This window comes from Narcine bancroftii, chromosome 3, assembly GCF_036971445.1.
Source record: "Narcine bancroftii isolate sNarBan1 chromosome 3, sNarBan1.hap1, whole genome shotgun sequence".
In the NCBI taxonomy this organism is placed as follows: domain Eukaryota; kingdom Metazoa; phylum Chordata; class Chondrichthyes; order Torpediniformes; family Narcinidae; genus Narcine; species Narcine bancroftii.
The window spans coordinates 266,836,044-266,851,046 of record NC_091471.1 but is presented as its reverse complement, the minus strand read 5'-3'; the positions used below and the strand labels follow the sequence as shown (position 1 = coordinate 266,851,046).

The window sequence follows — 15,003 nt, the reverse complement described above, 5'->3', positions numbered from 1 at the left end:
TACACCACCTCGGCTGAGTATGATGTCATTGGAAATGATTTAGTATCTCTCCAAAGTGAAGATTTGTATGAACCTTGCCAATAAAATTTCATTTATTCCTCTTTTGGGAAACTTTGCAAATATTTGCAACATAATTTCTGCTTGTTTTTAGCATTAGCCACTATTCACAGAAGGAAAGAAAGGAAACCTTTTACATTTGTATTATATCCTTGAAATCTTTAGACATGCCCAAAGTACATCATATTTAATGACGTTTTTTCTGTGCAATTTTTAAAATGCATAATTGTAGAATAAATACTGTCAACTGGCCGACAAGTTGGGACCCCATTTTCAGCATCATTTTAATGGTTTTATCATAAATTGAGTGTATAAGTTGTCCTGAAAAAATTGCAATGATTGAGCTGTTGGGTGTTGGCTGAGGGTGGTTTATTACCATGGAGGCTCCGGCAAAATGACACAAATATGAACTGCATTGTTAAGTTAAAAATAATAGAAGTGGTCAAGAAATCCAGCAACTGCTGCTGCAAGATGGAGCAAGAAAAGGTAACGATTCATGTATTTTATAGTCTAAATATAGTATTACATTACCCCTCCATAAATCTTCGTCCGCGAAGCCAAGCCAAAGAGAAAGAGATAGTATTACATGAAATTCTTGTCTTCTGTAAGATAGACAGAGTTTCCACTTTGTCCAGCACCCCTCACAGAAACCTAGAGCATCTGGTATTCCTAGGTGATCTTCCCTCCAAGTTCTGACCAGTCCTGAGCCTGCTTAGCTTCTGAAATCAGACGATTTCAGGCCATTAGGCACTAAAAAGAGACTTTAAGAAAAATACCAAAAAGGCAATCTTCGATGAGAGTTGGAAAATCACGCTGCAACATAGCTATGTGAACAGAGGCAAGATTACTACATGGTCACCTGAAATACAATAAGAGCATTTACACTGAAGTGGGCAAAATTGCCCCCAGAACGCATTATACTGTAACCAATTATACTGTATCATGCCTAACCTTGTGTTTCATAGTTCCAGAGCATAACGTTTCCCATATTTCATTTTTTATCTTTATATTTAAATCTTTTTCCCACTTTTGTTTGGGTTTAGCGTATTTCATCATTTTCCTTCTCTTGCAGCTTGATGTACTTATTCGTTATAAATCTTTTAATTATCATTGTGTCTGTAATCACATATTCAAAGATGCTTCCTTCTGGTAATCTCAGTCTCTTTCCCAAATTATCCTTTAAGTAGGTTTTCAGGTGGTGGTATACAAATATTGTACTATGAGTTATTCCGTATTTGTACTTAATTTGTTCAAATGTTAATAAATTATTTCCCAAAAAACAATTTTCTATTCTTTTAATTCCTTTTCTCTCCCATTCTCTAAAGGAAAGGTTATCTATTGTAAAAGGGATTAGTTGATTTTGCGTCAATAATAATTTTGGTATTTGGTCATTTGTTTTTTCCTTTTTAAATGAATCTGTTTCCATATATTGAGTAAATGATGCAATACTGGTGAGCTTTTATATCATACCAGCTTTTCATCCCACTTATAAAGTTATCTAGCTCTATCTTAGTCCAATCTGGTTTTTCCCTTGTCTGATAAAAATATGATAAATACCTTAATTGTGCTGCTCTATAATAATTTTTAAAGTTTGGTTACTGCAAACCACCTTGGTTGTACCTCTCTGTTAATTTATCTAACACTATCCTCGGTTCCACCCCCCCCCCCCCCCCCCATCCATAAAAATGTCCTTAAAGTTCATTAAAGAATTTCTCTGTTAAGGGAATTGGTAACGATTGAAATAAGTAATGAATCCTTGGGAAGACATTCATTTTAATGCAATTTACCCTTCCTATCAACGTTAGTGGTAATTCTTTCCAATGTTCTAAGTCTTCCTGCAACTTCTTTATTAGTGGCCGATAATTTAATTTGTACAAGTGTCTTAAATTATTATCTAACCTAATACCTAGGTATCGGATTGCTTGTGTTTGCCATTTAAATGGTGATTCTTTTTTAAATTCTGTATAATCCGCATTACTCTTCACTTTTATTTGCATTGATCTTGAACCCCGATATTTTTCCATATTCCTTCAATTTCTTATGTAGTTCTTTTATTGATATTTCTGGTTCTGTTAAGTATATTATGATGTCATCTGCAAATAAACTGATTTTATACTCTTTTATTTTTATCCCTTTTATTTTATTTTCTGTTCTTATCAGTTCTGCCAATGGTTCTATTGCTAAAGTGAACAGTGAGGGAGATAGTGCACATCCCCGCCTAGTTGACCTACTTAATTTAAGTTGGTTCGATACATATCCATTTACTGTTATCTTTGCCAATGGTCCATTATATAATGCTTTAATCCAATTAATATATTTTTCTGGTAGATTGAACCTCTGTAATACTTTGAATAAATAATTCCATTCTACCCTATCAAAGGCTTTTTCTGCATGTAAAGCTACAGCCACTGTTGGCTTCTTATTTCCTTGAACTGGATGGATTAAATTAATAAATTTACAGACATTATCCACTGTTCGTCTTTTCTTAATAAATCCAGTTTGATCTTGTTTTACTATTTTTGGTACACAGTCGGCCAATCTGTTTGCTAATAATTTTGCTATTATCTTATAATCTGAATTAAGTGGAGACATTGGTCTATATGATGCTGGTGTTAGTGTATCCTTCTCTGTCTTTGGTTTTACTGTAATTATTGCCATCTTACATGAATCTGGCAAGTTTTGTGTTTCTTCTATATGGTTCATTACTTCCAGGAGAGGAAGAATTAATAACTCTTTAAATGTTTTATAGAATTATATTGAGAATCCATCTTCTCCAGGCGTTTTATTGTTAGGCAGCTTTTTTAATATATCCTGAACTTCCTCTATTTCAAATGGTTTTATCAGTTTGTTTTGCTCCTCTTCTTGCAATTTCAGCAGTTCAATTTTAGCTAAAAATTATCATCTTTCCCCTCGTTCTCAGTTTGGTATAATTGTTCATAAAATTCCTTAAAGTTATCATTAATCTCCATTGGATTATATGTAATTTGTTTGTCCTTTTTCCTTGATGCCAATACAGTTATAAGTTGCCAGGCTAATATTTTGTGTGTTTTTTCTCCAAGCTCATAACACATTTTTGCTTTATTTTCATTATGTTCTTCTCCACCTTATAAGTTTGTAATGTTTCGTATTTTATTTTTTGTCCGCCAATTCTCTTTTTGCTATATCATCCCTTGTTGCTAGTTCTTTTTCGGTACTTACTATCTCCCTTTCGAACTGTTCTATTTCCCGATTGTAGTCCTTCTTCATCTTAGTTACATAACTTATTATCTGCCCTCTAATGAAAGCTTTCATTGCATCCCATAATATAAATTTCTCTTTCACTGATTACGTTTTTTTTTTCAAAATACATTTTCATTTGGCGTTCAATAAATTCTCTAAATTCCTGCCTTTTAAGTAGCATGGAGTTTAACCTCCATCTGTATATTCTTTTTTTTTAAATTTTTTATTTTTCACACCATAAATCACATTAGCCATGATATACACTATTTCTTTTTCACACATATACAGTGACTTTTTCTCCCCCCCCCTTTCCTCCCAAACCACCCCCCCACCCCCCCCTCTCATCCATTTTAGATATACAATCTAGGTTGCATTAAGCCAGTCAGACAATGTTGTCATTCAACAAAATTACACCAGAAATTCTACTGAGTCCATTCTTTTCTTTCCTTCTCCTTCCATCAACTTAGGTAATGTTTGTCCCTGGTAGGTTTTCGCTATTGTATTTAATGTAAGGCTCCTACACTTGTTCGAATATTTCAATATTATTTATTTCTTAACCTATATGTTATTTTTTCTAATGGAATACATTTATTCATTTAAATTTAGTAGAGACACAAGAACTACTAGCTCAAAAAATAGATACAATGGAAAACCATAACAGAAGAAATAACATAAAGATAGTGGGCCTTAAGGAAGATGAAGAAGGCAAGAATATGAGGGAGTTTATAAAAGAGTGGATCCCTAAGACCCTAGGATGTCCAGAACTACAGCAAGAATTGGAAATAGAAAGGGCACATAGAGTATTGGCCTCTAAACCACAACCACAACAAAAACCAAGATCTATTGTAGTAAAATTCCTAAGATATACTACAAGAGAAAAGGTACTGGAGAAGACAATGGAAAAAGTAAGAGAGGGCAACAAACCACTGGAGTATAAAGGGCAAAAAATCTTCATTTATCCAGATATAAGTTTTGAACTCCTAAAGAAGAGAAAAGAGTTCAATACAGCAAAGGCGATTTTATGGAAGAAAGGGTATAAATTTATACTAAAGCATCCAGCGGTATTGAAAATATTTATTCCAGGACAACAAAACAGACTATTCTCGGATCCAGAAGAAGCACGAAAATTTGCAGAACAATTACAAAAATAGACTGAGGGAGGAAGACGGGTAATGAGAGTTAAAATGATCACGATTGATATGTATGTGGGTAAAGACAAAAATAGACTGAGGGATGAAGACGGGTAATGAGAGTAAAAATGATCACGATTGATATGTATGCGGGTAAAGAGGTATAAGAGTGAATAGAGACAATGAGCATACATGAATGTATCTGTACTTAGAGGAAAATATAGATAGTATAGACAAGAATTAATAAGGGAAGGTAATGGAATAGAGAGAATAAGGAGGGAATTAAAAGAGTGACCTTTGTGACATATGAAAAGTGAAATCTTTTCTGGGGGAGGCGGGGTGGGGGGAAATAGCGGTCACTGCAAAATCAGTTGACGCTTGCGAGTGGATTCGCAAATCCAAATGGAGAGGGGAGATGTGGTTGTCCGACAAGGGATAAAGGACAACTCAGGAGGTGAAGGGGAGATTGGGGATAAATAAGATAGAAATAGGAGAATAAGGAAAATGTTGGATGTTGTAGGAATGTTGTCTTATAAAGAGTTGAAAATAAGAAAACAGAAATGGAAAAGGAGGAAAGGTAATGATGGAAAAACGGAAAGAGAAGATAAACAAAATATAAAAGGGCTACGCTGAACTATATGTCTTTAAATATTAATGGAATACATAACCAAATTAAAAGGAAGAAACTACCAAATTTAAATGAATAAATGTATTCCATTAGAAAAAATAACATATTGGTTAAGAAATAATATTGAAATATTCGAACAAGTATAGGAGCCTTACATTAAATACAATAGCGAAAACCTACCGGGGACAAACATTACCTAAGTTGATGGAAGGAGAAGGAAAGAAAAGAATGGACTCAGTAGAATTTCTGGTGTAATTTTGTTGAATGACAACATTGTCTGACTGGCTTAATGCAACCTAGATTGTATACCTAAAATGGATGAGAGGGGGGGGTGGGGGGGTGGTTTGGGAGGAAAGGGGGGGGGCGAGAAAAAGTCACTGTATATGTGTGAAAAAGAAATAGTGTATATCATGGCTTTGTTGGGACCAAGGTAAACTGCCTCAGGATCTTCGTGATGCCACCATCATCACCCTGTACAAAAACAAAGGCGAGAAATCAGACTGCTCAAACTACAGGGGAATCACGTTGCTCTCCATTGCAGGCAAAATCTTCGCTAGGATTCTACTAAATAGAATAATACCTAGTGTCGCTGAGAATATTCTCCCAGAATCACAGTGCGGCTTTCGCGCTAACAGAGGAACCACTGACATGGTCTTTGCCCTCAGACAGCTCCAAGAAAAGTGTAGAGAACAAAACAAAGGACTCTACATCACCTTTGTTGACCTCACCAAAGCCTTCGACACCGTGAGCAGGAAAGGGCTTTGGCAAATACTAGAGCGCATCGGATGTCCCCCAAAGTTCCTCAACATGATTATCCAACTGCACGAAAACCAACAAGGTCGGGTCAGATACAGCAATGAGCTCTCTGAACCCTTCTCCATTAACAATGGCGTGAAGCAAGGCTGTGTTCTCGCACCAACCCTCTTTTCAATCTTCTTCAGCATGATGCTGAACCAAGCCATGAAAGACCCCAACAATGAAGACGCTGTTTACATCCGGTACCGCACGGATGGCAGTCTCTTCAATCTGAGGCGCCTGCAAGCTCACACCAAGACACAAGAGAAACTTGTCCGTGAACTACTCTTTGCAGATGATGCCGCTTTAGTTGCCCATTCAGAGCCAGCTCTTCAGCGCTTGACGTCCTGCTTTGCGGAAACTGCCAAAATGTTTGGCCTGGAAGTCAGCCTGAAGAAAACTGAGGTCCTCCATCAGCCAGCTCCCCACCATGACTACCAGCCCCCCCACATCTCCATCGGGCACACAAAACTCAAAACGGTCAACCAGTTTACCTATCTCGGCTGCACCATTTCATCAGATGCAAGGATCGACAATGAGATAGACAACAGACTCGCCAAGGCAAATAGCGCCTTTGGAAGACTACACAAAAGAGTCTGGAAAAACAACCAACTGAAAAACCTCACAAAGATAAGCGTATACAGAGCCGTTGTCATACCCACACTCCTGTTGGGCTCCGAATCATGGGTCCTCTACCGGCACCACCTACGGCTCCTAGAACGCTTCCACCAGCGTTGTCTCCGCTCCATCCTCAACATCCATTGGAGCGCTCACACCCCTAACGTCGAGGTACTCGAGATGGCAGAGGTCGACAGCATCGAGTCCACGCTGCTGAAGATCCAGCTGCGCTGGATGGGTCACGTCTCCAGAATGGAGGACCATCGCCTTCCCAAGATCGTATTATATGGCGAGCTCTCCACTGGCCACCGTGACAGAGGTGCACCAAAGAAAAGGTACAAGGACTGCCTAAAGAAATCTCTTGGTGCCTGCCACATTGACCACCGCCAGTGGGCTGATAACGCCTCAAACCGTGCATCTTGGCGCCTCACAGTTTGGCGGGCAGCAGCCTCCTTTGAAGAAGACCGCAGAGCCCACCTCACTGACAAAAGGCAAAGGAGGAAAAACCCAACACCCAACCCCAACCAACCAATTTTCCCTTGCAACCGCTGCAATCGTGTCTGCCTGTCCCGCATCGGACTGGTCAGCCACAAACGAGCCTGCAGCTGTCGTGGACTTTTTACCCCCTCCATAAATCTTCGTCCGCGAAGCCAAGCCAAAGAGATATCATGGCTAATGTGATTTATGGTGTGAAAAATAAAAAATTTTTAAAAAAAAGAATATGGGCCGACAACAAAAACATATCAATCCTTGAGTACGTTTTATGCCTACTCAAATAATATGAGTATTCCTTCTCCCTTGGGTGTTTCCTCCTCCATATAGCCAAAAGTTTCATTTCCTGCATTGATTTATCCATAAATTTGGCCACTTTATTCTTTTTGCTAGTGTTTTGTCCAGTTTTATCCAACATTTGATCCAAATTAAGGTTAAAATCCCCTCCTATCAATATATTCCTTTGCATATCTACAATCTTCAAAAAAATATCTTGCATAAACTTTTGATCCTCTTCATTAGGTGGATATATTATTGAGCAAATTCTGAAACACTTTATCATTACATACCTCCCTGCTCTATTTCCTCCTCCTCTATTTTGATTGGTACATTTTTATTAATTAATATAGCTACACTTCTAGCTTTTGAATTATATGATGCTGCCGCGACATGCCCTACCCAGTCTCTCTTTAATTTATTATGTTCTACTTCAGTTAAAGATGTGTTTCCTGCACAAATGCGATATCTATTTTTTTCTTTTTCAGGAAATTTAATAGCCTCTTTCGTTTAATTTGGTTATGTATTCCATTAATATTTATAGTCATATAGTTCAACATGGCCATCTCCTATCCTGTTTACACCTCATTTTCGCTTCCTAACCACCACCATCCCCCTTTTCCCCATTTTCATCTCTCAGTTTTCCCTTTTTAAACTCGATGTATGTCAACACATTTTAAACATAAAATACTTCAACAACTCCCATATCTAATACTCCCTTAGCCCCAAATGTCCCCCCCCCTCCTCTGAGCTGCCCTTTATCCCTTGCAACCACAACTCCCCTTGCAACCACAACTCCCCTCTCCATTTGGATTGCGAACCCGCTCGCAAGCATCAACTGATTTCGCAATGACAGTTATTCTCTCCCACCCAACCCCCTCGAGAAAAGACTTTTTTTCTTCACATATAACAAAGCTTACCCTCTTTTTTTTCCCCTTACTTCCTTTCTTCCCTTTTTTTCCCTTTTTTAGTTCTTACATATACATTTTTACATCTTTATATGTATTTTATCACCGTTCTTCATTCTTGTTACATCTCTTCATCTCTCCTTCTGTCCTTCAGGCATTCTGCAAATTCTCATGCTTCCTCCGGATCCGAGAACAGCCTGTTTTGCTCCCCAGGGATAAATATTTTAAGCATAGCCTGATGTCTTAACAAAAATTTATAACCTTTTTTCCATAGGATCGATTTTGCTGTATTAAACTCCTTCCTCTTCTTTAAGAGTTCAAAACTTGTGTCTAGATAAACAAATATTTTTTGACCCTGGTATTCCAATGGTTTTTTGTCTTCTCTAATTTTATTCCTTGCCCGCTTCAGTATATTTTCTCTTGTCGTATATCTCAAAAATTTTACTAAAACGGATCTTGGTTTTTGATGTGTCTGTGGTTTCGGAGCTAGTGATCTGTGTGCCCTTTCTATTTCCATTCCCTCCTGTATTTCTGTCATTCCCAGGACCTTTGGGATCCATTCTTTTATAAATTCTTTCACATCTGTGCCTTCTTCATCTTCCTTTAGGCCCATAGTTTTCCATCATATCAATTTTCTGAGCTAACAACTCTTGTGTCTCTAACTTTTTTGTCACTTTCTTCCAATTTTCTTTCATTTACTTCCATTTCTACAGCCGTTTCTCGTTCTTCCACATTTTCTAATCTTTTCCCTATTTTTCTTCTGTACTTTTTTTCATTTCACTAAATTCTCATGTCACCATTCTTTTAATGCTTTCATTTGTTCTTGAAAATTTTTTAATCTATATTCTGTCCATCTATTTTACGTTCTATTTCTCTGCACAGATCTTGGTCGTCTTCTGTGTCTGCACCTGTGTTTGTCTTCTTCTCTTCCTTGTATCTGTGTCTCTTCTGACTTTCCTGATGAGTTGCTTGCCTCACTTTGCTGGGCTTCTTCTTGCTTGGCTTCTTGCTGTTGGTCCTTTTCTTCTGGGCTATTCATCTGTTGGGCCTCCTGCAGCTGCTCTTATTTCCTTTCACTCCTTTTCCCGTCGCTTTCCTCTTCTTCCAGCTGAGAGCCCTGATGTCGGGCATCCCTCAGCTGGCCGTGTTGTGTTTGCCCGCTCCTCAGCTGGGCCCCCCTCCCGTCGGTGTTCTCCTTTTCCTTAGTAAGCACACTGCACACTTTTGCTCAGAGCCATTTTTGCAGTCCAGCGGTTGGGGGGAGTTTGCGACTCTGCGGGGTCGTCACCAACCTTGGAGAACGGGCTCTCTTTTCCACGACGGCTCCCTGTTTCTTCATGCAGGTAAGGCCTTCTCCTTTCTCTTCCGGCATCTTTTCTTTTTTTCCCACTGTTTTTGCTTTTTCCTCCTTGGATGCCATTTTCTTTCTTTTCTCTACAACTTTATCTTTTATTTGTTATGTTTTGTATTTCTTGAACTTTGTATTTTATTCATTTTATTTCTTCTTTTCTGGAGAGGGCTGGTTTTCCTCTGCCGGCCACTACTCCATCACAGTAAAGATTTTTGAAGCTACAGTCGGCCGGTGCAAGTGTTTCATGAACAAGAAAAATCTGGTATTATGACCAAAAACAAAAATTGCTCAGAAACTACCAAAAGATCTTGATCATAAAGTTGTAAGTTTTCACCAGTTTATTATACGTAACTGGTAGAAACACCAGGTTGCATTGGCAAATATTGGAAAGATGGACAAAACCCCCATGAATTTCGACATGATAGGCAATGTAACAGTGGAATGTAAAGATGTGAAAACTGTGGAAAGCAGAAGTACAGGCCATGAAAGGACCAGGTTTACGGCGGTGGTATCATGCATGACCCGTGGTCATCTTCAAATGCAAAATTAAACCTAAAATAAAATTCCAGCAAGGATTTTTGGACATTTCCATGAAAAATGATGGATGGGTAAAAATGGTGTAAAACTATGGATAGACAATGTGTGGAACAGGCCGCTTACACAAGTTGCTGATATGGGATATGTTTCGAGGCCACTTAACTGAGAAGACTAAAAGTAGATTAGCACTGCATTAATACTTGGTGTTTGACGCCTCTATTGCAACCTCTCAATGTCTGCTTGAACAAGCCATTCAAAGACCACGTGAGTGAAGAATGGAATACACGGATGACGAGTGCAGAAAAACGTTCACAAAAGGCGAGGCAATGCATGCTGCATCACTTGATGAGCAATGTGACTGTGCTCAAAGCATGGGATAAAGAGAAAGTAGAGACTAGAATAAAATCATTTAAAAAGTGCGGCATCTTTTGTGCGATCGATGGCACAGAGGAAGATTTCTTGTGGGACATTGATGTCGAAGCTGAAACCACCTCCTGAGATACAGACTGGGCCTCGTAATGATGACTGTTTCAGCAGTGAGACTATGGGGTGCACTTGCTGCCATCTTTGTTAGTGATTTTGAAGGATTCTAAATATTTTTTCAATTAAAAATTTTGTAATAATATACTGGTAGCATGAAAATTTATTGTCGTCGGGATTTTTGTTTTTCGAGTACCGTCTTCTATGCCAAATAGTCAAGGGTTGACTTCTTACGCAGAATTGGTGTTGAGCAGTTTTTTGACTTGAATTTAAGGTCTCAAAAGTATATCTGGTGTATAAGTTTTTTTTTTGAAAGAACTTTTGAGGGTTTCAAGATTCTATTTGTATTACTATAATATTTAAAAGGAGTTTAACACCACAATCCTGCTTCACCATTAGTAAGATCATGGCTGATGTGACCAAAATCTGTCTATCTTTGGTATCCTTTCACCCCTTTTAAGTATTTTTCTGCATTGCACTTGAAAATATTCAAAGACTGATTTCGCCACCAGCTATCGAGAAAGGAAGTTCTACAAACAAAATAACCTCTTCCTTTCTTAAATTGATGACTCCTTGTTTTTAAACAGTGACCTTGATTTTAGTTTTCCCCAGGTGAGGAAATGCCTTCTCCACATCTATTCTGTAAAGTCAGCGCAGGATCTTGTACGTTTCAATCAAATCTCTTCAGAGCTTTTGATTTATGGCATTCATTCTTGGGCTTTTTTGAGTCTGTTAGCACATTCAGATGCCTTGGGCTGTTATGACTTGTACTTGATCAACTTGTGTCAAGTAGTTTAAGTTCAGATGTTGGGTATTTTTTACCATTTGTGAGATATTCATCTTGAAATTGCAATTATTGGGTGAACAATTGATTGGGAAATTGCTATGAAATTTTTGGTTAGAGAATCAGAATTTATTGTCATGAGGGTCACAAAATTTGTTGTTTTGCGGTAGCTTTAGAGTGCAAATGATATAAATTGCATTTCAAAATAAATGGTGCAAGGTCATGTCTGTGGTTCATTGTCCATTCAGAAATCTGATGGCAGCAAAGAAGCTGTTCTTCAGGCTCCTGTACTTTTTCCTGACGGTCGCATTATGAAAAGGGCAGAGCCTTGGTGGTGGGGGACCGTGAGGATAGAGGCTGCTTTCTTAAGACACTGCCTCTTGTAGGTGTTCTCGATGGAGTGGAGACTGATACCTGTGATGTCACAGGCAGAGTTAATTACTCTCTAGAGGTTTTCCCTCTCCTGAGCCTTGGCACCTCTATTCTAGATAGTGATGCAACCACCCAGAATGCTCTCCAGGGTACAGCTGGAGAAATTTTTTGAGAGTCTTTTGCACTGGGGCCAGGGTTGTCTTGATTGGCAAAAAATTCCACGATTCAGATCTTGTGTCCTGTTTTATTTCTGTTTAACACAGAGGGCAGCAGTTTGCACAGCAGATGCAGCAGCAAAACCCAGAGCTAATTGAACAATTACGGAGCCAAATCAGGAGCCGAACCCCCAGTGCCAGCAATGAGGAACAGTCCTAACAGCAAACCAGTAAGTGTTGTTTTGACAGCTAACTGGAGATTATTGCGCGTATGGTGAGATAACATTTTTGTTCAGGGAGCTTGGTAGTGATTTTTCTTACATCACTGTTCTCAGTTTATTGTTTTTGAAAACTCTGGAGCAGGTTTGTGCTGTTGCAGTCACTGCGTGGACTTCAGGAAGTAAAATGAACTTGGAGATTGGTGGGGGGGCTTTCTAGAAGAACCTCTCTTAAAATTAGACAACTGTGGCATGGTTAGCATAGCGCTCATACAGTGCCAATGACCCAGGTTCAAATCTGGCACTATCTATAAGGAGTTTGTACATTCTCCCAGTATTTGCATTGGTTTCCTCCATGCGCTCTGCTTTCCACCCAGCCTTCAAAAACAAAGGTTAATTGGGGTATTTGGGCGACAAGGCTCGTGGGCCAGAAGGGCCTGTTACCATGCTGTATGTCCAAATTCTTCTTCTTTGGCTTGGCTTCGCGGACGAAGATTTATGGAGGGGTAATGTCCCACGTCAGCTGCAGGCTCGTTTGTGGCTGACAAGTCCGACGCGAGACAGGCAGACACGGTTGCAGCGGTTGCAAGGGAAAATTGGTTGGTTGGGGTTGGGTGTTGGGTTTACAGTCTGAAACTAAACTCTTCTTCCATTTCTTCTGGCAGCAACACCACAATTTACAAAATGTTTGAAAAATCCATAGGATTTGCAAATTGAGAATTTCAAAGCTTTCAGATGCTCTGATCCTGTGCCTTTCCAATCATTTTTTTTAGACTGTATATTCCAGTTTTGCTTCCCACATCTGTCTGACTTAGCTAGTTGTGGTCAGGGTGGCAGTAAAGATCTGTCCTGATCCTGATTGCTGTCCAGTCCCTCTCACTGTAAATAGCCTTCCAACTCCTCCTCCCAGCCTAAAAAATGCAGAAATAAATCTGGTGTCATTATTACACCTTCCATAGTGATAGAGCTGCTAATCTTTTATGATTCATACAAGAGTCCGTCACGAGCTGCAAAAGTTTCTTTTAAACCAATTTTTTTTGTTTATGTTGGTCATATTGTACTTTTGAATTTTTAATTTTGCAGGAGACAGTCCAACCCATAATACTACTTCTACTACCACAAGTTCTGCAAGTTGAGGTTGTCTTTGCCATGAAGAACTTAAAAGTCATCACTCGCATGTTCAGGCGGATACTCAGGGCGAAGAGCCAACAACTTGTAAATAAGAAATTAAAACAATACTGGGCTTTCAGACTTGCAAAAACATCTCATCGACTCTTTGTGGAATTTGTGTATTGAGCTCTCTGTGATTTTCAAGTTTTTTTAATCAAATTTGTCACAGAGGAACGCCGAGTTGCACTTTCACTTCAAATCATCTGTCAATCTGCAAGATTATTTTGGGAAAAAATATCTACAGAATGTACAACAGTGATTTTTATACCTCACCTTCTTGCAATAGTGCATTTTTATTGATAACTCGATACTGTTTAGCTTGCAAAGCTTAAGATCTTTTTGTTGCCTAAAATATTTTTTCAGCGTTTCAGAACAATGGACCAGCAGAAATAGTGTTTAAATTAATGTAGAATATGGGATGATTAACATCTTATTTTTCATTTGTGTGTTTTCCATGATGGTCGAGAAGATTGTCTGAAAATGTCATGTGCATTGCAATCAGCTTTTTTCAACCAAGAAATGAATATGAACCTTAAGTTGGTTCTGTGACAATTGTTTGAAAAATTATTAACATCGCCATCTGAACAGAACAGATCAATTTTCATTGTGTCGTTGATAAATTTGGTAACTATTTTACAGTGTGGCCCTCTGTGCATGTAACTAAAAGACACGCTATTAATTGAAATATAATTGTCTATGGTTATTTTGGCTGTGGTGTGGGGATTGTATTGGAGGAATGAGAACAAGCAATGGGTTGAAGCCCCAGTTTGGCAACCTCAACTACTTCTCAGTCTACAGCTGTTGTTTTTTGACTAATCAAACTTCTTATTTTAAGCAATGTCATGTGCACTCTTCTGGTAGTAGGAATAAAAGATCTTCATTGGTAGCTATTGCTTTACAACTGGTTGTAAAAAAAAAAAAGGATAAAATGTAATGAAGGTTCTGTTCTGCTTTTGAACTATTTCCCTTAATTCCTTAACAACTCCCTCATGGAATAATTTATTTCTAAATCTATAATCACTTTTCACATTTGTGCTCATTTATTCAGCCTTTGCAATGTCGATAAGAGAAGTTTTCCATTTTTGTGGACTGAATCCAGCCCAAAAAGCTGGTGACGGTTCCTGTAAGAATTGCTTTATTCAGACACTAATATATGCTGAATTTGCTGGATCACAGAAGCCAATCCTGAAAATTCTGACTTTTTTAAAAAAAAAACAACAGAAGATTGAAATTAACTTGATCAATTGCCATAACTTGATTTGTCAAGTTCCCTCTTATTTGGAGGTCAATAATTGTTCCATGCCAAAGTACACCAACAAAGGAGAAATAAAATGTATGTCACTATTAACTCAAATTGAGTTTTAATCGTTAGGGCATCCCATTTGATGTGCAGTGTTCAATGTGTGAAGAAACAATTGCAAAGTTGTATGCTTTCTTAACAAAAAAAAATTGGCAATGTATTGCAAATGATTCCATATTAACTTGCCATACTTGGTGTGATGAACAGTTATTATTAGTCATTCTAAAGTGGATATTTAAAAAAAGTTTCACCCCAGATAGATGGTAGTCTTCCTGTTTATAATAATTAAGATTAGTACTTTGCCAGTAATATACTACTGCCCCAGAATAATTTGCTAATTTAACATTTTTAATACATTTGAATTGCAGGATCTTTGTACATTGTATTATTTAAATAAAAAGTTCAGAGGGGCATTGTTAATTTAAACCATACAAGAATCCAGTCCTACTGAACTGTCAGCATTCAGGTTCTTGTTATATACAACAATAACATAAAGTTCTATACAGAAGTTCA

The 15,003-nt window shown here is 38.2% G+C and overlaps 1 protein-coding gene across 3 annotated transcripts in view; it reads left to right on the top strand.

Annotated features, from left to right (window-relative positions):
- LOC138758719 (small glutamine-rich tetratricopeptide repeat-containing protein alpha-like) overlaps positions 1–15,003 on the top strand; it is a 49,453-nt gene extending 34,450 nt beyond the window's left edge. For 2 of the 3 annotated variants that reach the window (XM_069928055.1, XM_069928056.1), the window contains exons 11-12: positions 11,911–12,032; positions 13,104–15,003. In XM_069928055.1, the coding sequence (XP_069784156.1) occupies positions 11,911–12,022 (112 nt within the window). In that variant the 3' untranslated portion in view covers positions 12,023–12,032; positions 13,104–15,003. The remainder of the gene's footprint in view (positions 1–11,910; positions 12,033–13,103) is intronic. The other variant, XM_069928057.1, reaches the window with a different exon arrangement.